General features: G+C 35.6%; 2 protein-coding genes across 2 annotated transcripts; both read left to right on the top strand.

Annotated features, from left to right (window-relative positions):
• Positions 1 to 259: 259 nt before the first annotated feature.
• On the top strand, positions 260 to 1,598 carry LOC107713629 (chemokine XC receptor 1-like). Its single transcript, XM_016519201.1, has 2 exons — positions 260 to 298; positions 492 to 1,598. Exon 2 carries the CDS (start codon positions 492 to 494, stop codon positions 1,596 to 1,598), a length of 1,107 nt encoding a protein of 368 aa, XP_016374687.1. The 5' UTR covers positions 260 to 298.
• Positions 1,599 to 2,068: 470 nt separating this feature from the next.
• On the top strand, positions 2,069 to 4,409 carry xcr1b.3 (chemokine (C motif) receptor 1b, duplicate 3). The gene is made up of 2 exons (XM_016519253.1): positions 2,069 to 2,165; positions 3,348 to 4,409. Exon 2 carries the CDS (start codon positions 3,356 to 3,358, stop codon positions 4,385 to 4,387), a length of 1,032 nt encoding a protein of 343 aa, XP_016374739.1. The 5' UTR covers positions 2,069 to 2,165; positions 3,348 to 3,355; the 3' UTR covers positions 4,388 to 4,409.
• The last annotated feature ends 4,993 nt before the right edge of the window (positions 4,410 to 9,402 follow it).

The raw sequence follows: 9,402 nt of genomic DNA, 5'->3' as shown, positions 1-9,402 counted from the left end.
TGTAAAATTCATATTTAATTGAAATGGAAAAAGAAGCAATGCAGTTGCATTTCCCTGCGAAATATTTATTAAGAATCATTAAGGAACGGGAACTGCTAAAATTCTATAAAATAAAAACATACAAATAAACAAAGGCAACGGGCCAGAAAACACATGCTGCAATGCCAAGCCACATTTGGTTTATTCATTGTGAAACTGCATGCATTAGCAAAAGGAAATGACAGCACTAACAGAAGTGTGATTTCTATTGTCACTTAGACTATTTTCCTTATACAACACGGTCAACCAAGACCTTGAGGTAAGCATTCCATGTTCTTTCATTCTTGCTATACTGTACTACAGTACCGAAGATGCAAGATGCAATAGTTGCATGGCTTTATGACTGCGGTTAGTTTGCTTTGAAATTTTCTATATCATGCAAATATCAGAAATTGCATTCGTAAAATGATGCTTAGAAAATGCTGTAAGATGCTCATTTATTTTTATGCTAGATGGAGTTCAACTCAAACAGCAGCTATGAGAATGACTCATACGTGTACGATGATGAAGAGGTCTTAATCTCAATGTGTGAGGTTGATGACTATAGAAAGACGACCGGTGTGTGCTACGCCACGATCTTCTGCCTCAGCATCCTTGGAAATGGCTTCCTCGTGTGTGCGCTCACCTGCTACGAAGACCTGAAAAGGGCCACCAACCTTTTCATGTTCTGTTTGGCTCTTTTCGACCTTCTGTTCACACTGACGTTGCCTTTCTGGTGCGTGGAGCTTCTTCATCACTGGGTTTTTGGAGATGTTGCCTGTAAGATCATGACCGGGGCCTATTTTGTAGGCATCTACGGAAGCCTCATCCTTCTCACGGCCATGACCCTCGACCGTTTTGTTGTGGTTGTGGTCAGAAGTTACTGGTTAACACGGAGTCGAAGGCTCAAATGTTCAAAGGCCGCCTGCATTGGCGCCTGGATCATAAGTTTGATTGCTTGTCTGAGAGATTCAATAGCCGCAAAGGCACAAGACATACATATCAACACATACTCGTGTCAAAGCGCCAATACAGTTGATGACCATGTTGGATATTACGCTCAGCTCATTCTGCTGTTTCTTGTACCGTTTGCCATCATTGTTTTCTGTTACACCAAAATCATTTTGACCCTCATGTCAACATCGACCAGGCAGAAATACAGGACTGTGATACTGGTGCTGTGCATTGTTATCGCTTTCTTCATATGCTGGGGGCCGTATCATATCATCATCGTGTTGATGTCCATCTATGACTCTGATGCCTGCAAACATTATCGGCTGCATGTTGCGTTTATCGTCTGCAGGATTCTGGCGTTTTCTCACTGCTGCATGAACCCGGCGCTGTATATTGTCAGAGGGAAGTACAGAAATCTCTTGTCAAGCTTATTGTTCTGCTCACCTGAACTCAGGCAGTCGGGGCTCTACAGAGGACCAACGGATCCCAGCGACTCCAGGATTCATCCGTACACGAATGAAGGAGCTCGAGAAACTTCTGAAGTGCAACAAACAAATGTCACTGAACACACTGAAAGCACTATAAAAATGGAGACCGTAAACATGATGAATTTATTTATTCCCTGAAAAACATTTTAGTAATGGAACGGTCAGTTCAAAAAACTTGCTTGTTTTCTCCCTAAAATGATACTGAGTTGCAATTATTTAGAACTTTTTCATGTCATATAACAATAAAAAAAAAACTGTAACATATATATATATATATATATATATATGTGTGTGTGTGTGTGTGTATATAAATGTGTAAATATATAAGTGTATAAATGTATGTGTGTGTGTGTGTGTGTGTGTGTGTGTGTGTGTGTCACACATTGGGTGTGTCGTTGGGTGTGCAGTATATATTTCATTTATGACATTTCAAGCAAAACTTCAGCTTTTTTGATTATTTCTGCATTCTGTATTAGTAGTTTAAGAATTTATATTGGAAAATGTTATTTCTATTTTGTTCAACGATTTACTTTAAGACGAATGTATCTGTTAAAGAAAATGTGTGTTAACGTGTTTGATGTAAATAAGTGGGCTGGACATTCATGTGACTGAAAGAAGAAACATGCAGAACATGTATGATTGCTTCAGTGTCTCTATGAGAGACAACACTGATATTTTAAGGAACAAACCACCACAGCAGCCAAGGTATTTCTTGTATTACATATTTCTTTCCTTCTCTCTGTTTGTGGTATGCATGCATGCATTTCTGATTTTTGATCATTAAAAAAAAATAACTCATTATTTACAGTAGTCTCTGAATAGCACCATAGCATTTGTCCATATGAATATAAGGAACCTTTATATAAGGAATAAGTTTGCATGTTTTCTTAAAATCTGTGTTTACTTTCTGTTCCTCACACAAAACTATTGCATGTCTTCAGACGATTTGGAATTTCATTATAGTGGTCAGTTTATAGTGTTTTTCGTTCATTATGAATAATCATTGCATGGGAACGAATTGTGTAAAAATTCTTTAAAATGTATAATTTAGTGTTACATAAACAATACATACAGTAAATTTTAAGAGTGAATAAATACACTCTTAAAAATAAAGGTTCTTTATTGGCATTGAAGAACCTTTAATAGCTTTAGAAACTTTCATTGCACTGAAATTCATTAAATGTTCTTTAGATTATTAAAATGTTCTTCACACTCAAATAATGGTTCTTTTAAGAAATGTTCACTTAATGTTTTTTGGGGAACCAAAAATGGTTCTTCTCTTGCATCGCTACGAAAACTCGTTTTTGGAACCTTTATTTTATTTAAAAAATGTTTTTACTTTTGAACTAAGGAATAAGTTTGCATGTTTTCTTAAAATCTGTGTTTACTTTCTGTTCCTCACACAAAACTATTGCATGTCTTCAGACGATTTGGAATTTCATTATAGTGGTCAGTTTATAGTGTTTTTCGTTCATTATGAATAATCATTGCATGGGAACGAATTGTGTAAAAATTCTTTAAAATGTATAATTTAGTGTTACATAAACAATACATACAGTAAATTTTAAGAGTGAATAAATACACTCTTAAAAATAAAGGTTCTTTATTGGCATTGAAGAACCTTTAATAGCTTTAGAAACTTTCATTGCACTGAAATTCATTAAATGTTCTTTAGATTATTAAAATGTTCTTCACACTCAAATAATGGTTCTTTTAAGAAATGTTCACTGAATCTGAACGTTTTTGGAACCTTTATTTTATTTAAAAAATGTTTTTACTTTTGAACTTCAAAAGTAGACTACTTGCTAGCATTTTGATATGATTTTTTTTCTAATATGATCTTTATGTATAATTTTTTGACATTATTCAATCTGTGTGTTGCTACAGACGACATAATGCATGGAGAGACCTCGCACGAGGTCTTCAATATCAGCTATGATTATGACTTCAACTACACATATGAGGAATATTATCCTTTGGTGACATTAGAGGAGGAGAATTTTTCATTTCGGATAATCAATGCCATTTGCTGCAGTCTCATCATCTGCATCAGTCTACCCGGAAACAGCTTTTTGCTTTGGGTGGTCTTGAAGAAAGTGGGTTTGAGCAGCTCTGCTGATTGTTTACTCCTCCATCTGACAGTGTCCGACCTCATCTTCACCTTCACGTTGGTTCCCTGGACCGTCAATCATATTTGGGGATGGATTTTTGGAAATCTGGCCTGCAAGCTGTTCACCTGGTGCATCTTTTTGGGCCTGTACAGCTACATGATGTTCCTCACAGTCATGACAGTCCATCGATACGTGGCGGTGGTGTATCCGGTGTTCGCTTCATCTGTAGGGAATCGTAGCAGGATTTACATGCACATCTCATCTGCAGTGGCATGGTTGATCTCTGTGGGCTTCAGTCTGCCTGAAATGATCTTCTCTGGAACTGTGGATGGACCTGATGGTGTATTCTGTGTTCCCAACTATAACTCAATGTTTGTGGAGTTGTTTGGATATTTCACTCAGATAATTCTCTTTTTCCTGCTTCCATTCCTGGTTATTGTGTTCTGCCACACACGGATGGGTTTTGCCATCCTTCAGAGTCGCATCCGAAGCAGAAACCACGCCGTATGCGTCATCCTAAGCATCGCCGTGGGATTCTTCATCTGCTGGGCGCCGTATAACATCTTCCTCTTCCTCTTCTCCTTGAGGTCTCTAGGCATTTTTGTGTTGAGGGAGAGCGTTTTGGAGGTCATCTACTGCATCACTCACGTTCTAGCGTATTCCCACTGCTGTCTGAATCCACTCGTCCACATCTTCGGAGGGAAGAAGTTCAGGAATTACCTGCCATGGAGCAGAGGTTTCCGTCTGCTCTCGCAGAGGATCAGCACGCAAACGTTTAGCAACCCCAACAGCTTCTCGGGTCAGTTTCATCTCTGATCATGTCAAAGATCATGATGTCATTTTGTTGCGGCTCCAAAGCGAGTCGCATTACGTTTACAGTGCAGATGATTGGCTCAAAGTTATTGAGATGAATAACAGATTGATAGCAGAGGTTTTATTAATCAAGCAACAAAAGGCAAGGGCCAAATTCTTAGAAAATGCGATCTAAATGGCATTTATGTTGGTTTCATATATTTAAAAAAAAGTTTAGTTTAGTGGTGTAACTATCAAGTAAAAAAATACATTTGCCTGAAAACATGAATACTCGCACACCGTAAAGGGGTCATAGGATGCCCATTTTCCACAAGTTGATATGATTCTTTAGGGTCTTAATGAAAAGTCTGTAACATAGTTTGGTTAAAATTTCTCAATGGTAGTGTAAAAAACACCTTTTTTACACTGTCGAAAACAGATCTTTTCAATATCATTATAGGGTGGTTGTGTACACACACTGCCAACACACATTTCAGTTCAAACAATTTGTAAAAGTGCATGAAGCATCCTATGACCCCTTTAATAATTATTTGCAAAAATATATTGTAAAAAAGTTTTTGTGGTTATTCCATTTGACATTAAACAGTTGGAATTAACCTTAAATGTCATAAAAAGTAAAATAATCTATAAATATACTTATTCAAAAAACAGCCATGCATGGTTCTACAGTGTTTTCCTGTTTTATGGTTTTTCCTGTCACATGATAATGGTTTTGTGAATTTTCATTTCTAAAAAAAAACAAAAAACAATGTTTTTTGAACATTTTCTAAATGTTTTCTGAAAAAAAAAAATGTAAGGGTTGTAAGTACCAAGCAAAACGTAACCGAATATTTTTCTTAAAACGTACAAATATCATCATCAGTAATATCAAAGTTATTGCGTTTGACAATCTGAGTTATCTTTAAATGTCATTATAAAGTCAATATATATATATATATATATACGTTTTTTTTCTTTCGAGAATTTAAGTAATTTCTTTGTTAATTTAATGGATAGTTATGGCAATGGCAATGGCAATTTTATTTATATAGCACTATTTACTACAACCAGAGTTGACCAATGTGCTTTACAACAGAATAACTAAAAAACAGCAGTAACACAATTAAAAATAAAAACAGTAAAACAGAGAACAAGGAGAGAAAAAGGAAAAGAAAAACATCATAACATGCAGCAAAAATATTGGACAAGGATAAAGAGTGCTTCAACCAGAATTAAAAGCCTTATCAAACAGATAGGTTTTTAATTTAGACTTAAAAATAGCCACAGATGAAGCCATTCTAATAAAAATGGGCAGATCATTCCTGCACTTCCGCCTCATCTTGGGGATAAACAAGAGTCTCTTGATTTATAGACAATAAGTACAATTTTAAAATCTACTCTGTAACGCACAGGCAACCAGTGTAAAGACTGTAAAACCGGAGTAATGAATCCCGGTCAAAAGTCTAGCTGCCGCATTCTGAACCAGTTGTAATCGGGATAAAACTGTTTGACTAATCCCAGCATAAAGTGAGTTACAGTAATCTAATCTAGAGGTAATAAAAGCATGAATCACTTTCTCAAAGTTTTTAAAAGAAAGAAAAGTCTTCGCTTTAGACAGGAGCCGCAACTGAAAAAATGATGATTTGACCACAGAATTTATCTGCCTATCAAACTTCAAATGTTCATCAAATACCACACCCACATTTTTCACATATTGCTTAACACATGATGATAACCCACCAAGGTTTGAATCTGAGGGTTTAAAAACAATAATTTCATTTTATTCCTCATTGAAATTCAGAAAGTTTAGTGACAACCATGCCTTTACATCTGTCAAACAGGCCAGGAGAGCATCCGGTCCATCCGAATTCCGTTTTATAGGCAGATAAACTTGTGTATCGTCAGCATAACAATGGAATCATATTTTCTAAAAATGGAACCAAGTGGAAGCATATAAAGAAAAAAGGATGGGAGCCAAAATGGATCCTTGGGGAACCCCACAGGTTAATACAGCATTACTAGAAGTACGATCTCCTATCTTAGTTAGTTACACCACCTACATATTTTGCCTTTAAACATATTAAGCCACCAAACAGATTACTTAGATTTAACTGGGAACGTGTACTGAAGTAGCCTAAATTGTTTGTATGAACATATTGAATGTATTTTTGAAAGTGTTTTTACAAAAGTGTCACATCATTGAATTACATGTATTACAGTTTTGTAATATTTGTGTGCTTGAGGTTGTTGTCTTTGGAGAAGTGTGAAGAAGTTGCATGGCTGTAATGTAATGCGTCATGAAAATTCCTGAAAGAGGAACAGAGACCAAAAAAAGCAGATGAAAAACCAAGTGCGATAGCAGAATGTTGAGAAGGAATTTTCCACTGTGCAGTAAAAGAAATAAGAAATAAATGAGGAAATGTTGTTAGTAGGCCTCAGTCTTGGATGCAAAGCTTCAAGATGGTAATTCCGTCAGTGTCCAGTAGGTGGCAATAGTAGACAACAAGTGAGACATCTATGAGCTTTATAGCGCTTGGAATTGCACTCTTCAAATGTCATTTTTATTAAAGTGATATTTTATCCAAGACCATTTGGACTCACACGACATTAATCCATTGTGTTCTTTTTTCTGATATTTAATTTAGCAAAAATATTAGAAGAACTGGACAAAACGCAAAATAAAAACACCATAAAAATAAGTTAGTTGTGCACTAAATCATATGATAGATTCTGGTCTGTTTTTCATACAAAGTTATTCACTAAAAATCTTGCCTTAAAAATCCCGCATAGTCATCATTTGCTATAATTGTATAAAATTAGAGCAGTTTGTGTACCACAAATAAAGGAAGTCATAGGCTAAGTGCTTCGAAAAATGTAAGTGTGAACTTGAGCAGAGTTTTACATTTTAATGTGCAAGAAACAAGGAAACATTTAGCAGAACTTTAGCTTCTTAATCTTGGTTAAAATTGGTTGAAGTTAATGTTGTATTTTTGTTTAACAGATATTTTCATGTTTTTAAGTGAAACAATAATTGGTGGACTCCCTGCTGAAGACCCCTGGAATCATTTCAATGCTCAGTGGTAGTTTTGATTAGTAAACTGTCCAGCCCAGATGACCAGTAGATGATTGACAGCTCTGATTCAGATATACACTCTTAAAATAAAGGTTCCTAATGGGGGAACAATTCTTAAAAGAACTACTTTTTTTCTTATTGTGAAAAACATTTTAATAATCCGAAGAACCTTTTCCCGACTCGAAAGATTCCATGGATGTTAAAGGTTCTTCATGGAATCATCACTGATCGATGTCAGACTATATGCTCCTCTGACAAATATACTCTGAAGAATCTTTAATATATCACCTAATGCAGTGGTTCCCAACCCTGGTCCTTGAGGCACCCCAACACTGCACGTTTTGCATGTCTTCTTTCTCTGACACACCAATTTCAGGTCTTGGAGTCTCTACTAATGAGCTGATGACCTGAATCAGGTGTGTTTATTTAAGGAGACATGCAAAACGTGCAGTGTTTGGGTGCCTCCAGGACCAGGGTTGGGAACCACTGACCTAATGTAATTATGTGTGATATCTGTCTTAAAAAGCTGATTTATCTCATTCAGAGACCCACGCTGTCTCTGTCCTGATTTGATGTCATTAAACTCGCAAACAACAAACCCCTGACAGACAGCAGTCAATTGCTCTCTTCTAGACAAGACACAGACTCAGTTCTGGTGTGATTCACCACAACTTTAAATCAAGACAAATATGTATTTGAGGATTTTGTATCAGAACATTATATTTATAATCGTGGAGAAATATATGAAAGTATCCAAAAATAATTCATAATTCTACACTTTTAATAACATGCATAATGATTCATGTTTCAAATTACATCAACAATAATGTACACTACTGTTCAAAAGTTTGGGCTCAGTAAGATTTATTTATTTTTGTAGTTTTATTTTTTAAAAGGAATTCATACTTTTATTCAGCAGGGAGGCATTTATAACGTTATAAAGACTTATTTCAACTATCTATCTATCTATATACTATCTATTCATCAAAGAATTATGGTTCCAACAAAAATATTAAGCAGCACAACTATTATCAGCATTGTTTAAGCAGCAAATCAGCATATTAGAATGATTTCTGAAGGATCATGTGACACTGAAGACTGGAGTAATGATGCTGAAATTCTATGCTAAATCACAGGAATAAATTACATTTTAACATATATTCACATAGGAAACAGGTATTTAAAATGATAAAAATATTTCACATTATTACTGTTTTTACTTTATTTTTGATCAAATAAATGCAGCCTTGGTGAGCAGAAAAGACTTCTTTCAAAAACATTAAAAAATCTTCCCTCCAAAAAATATCTCCATAAAACGAGATGTGGATGTTGTCATAATCTGACATGTCTGCTTTGACATTTCAGCAGTGTTAAAATGACAGTCTGTTTATAGCACTAACATGCCTCGCTAAATGTCTTAGATCGTGCTGCTTCACCCACATCAAACATAAACATGGACAACATTTCAGAAGAGACATTGTGACTAAAGTCTTGCTCGTAACAGAAATTACTGCAAGAGATTTATTTATCTTCCTCAGTGTTTTCAGAGCGCCAAGAAACAGAGATAGCAATATAATGTTATTTCCTTTAAAGGGGTCATATGATGCGATTTCATTTTTTCCTGTGGAAAATAATGTGTTTTTTTTTACTTTAAACCGCATAAACACATTTCATTACACCAAATACACAAAATAATGTTCTTTTTAGCAGCATCATATGACCCCTTTAAAGACCTTTGAAATCTGCTCAGCTTTGAACAGAAACAGTTCATCGCTTGAAAAGTTGAGAACAGACAAACCTGTTCACTGCATCTGTTTACAAGCTTCTTGAAAGACGCGGTCTTTTACCATACTGTACCTCTCTGGCAAATGTGTGCTCAGATTATAGCCAGGAGCCAAACAGATGTTGTTTTCTGCTCAATAGAGTCTCATTAGACCTTCCTGTTCTTACCTGCTTTCCTCCCGTC

Source organism: Sinocyclocheilus rhinocerous, unplaced genomic scaffold, assembly GCF_001515625.1.
Source record: "Sinocyclocheilus rhinocerous isolate Xijiao unplaced genomic scaffold, SAMN03320098_v1.1 scaffold898, whole genome shotgun sequence".
Lineage (NCBI taxonomy): Eukaryota > Metazoa > Chordata > Actinopteri > Cypriniformes > Cyprinidae > Sinocyclocheilus > Sinocyclocheilus rhinocerous.
The sequence above is the reverse complement of the archived record's forward strand: the minus strand, read 5'-3'. Positions and strand labels throughout refer to the sequence as shown.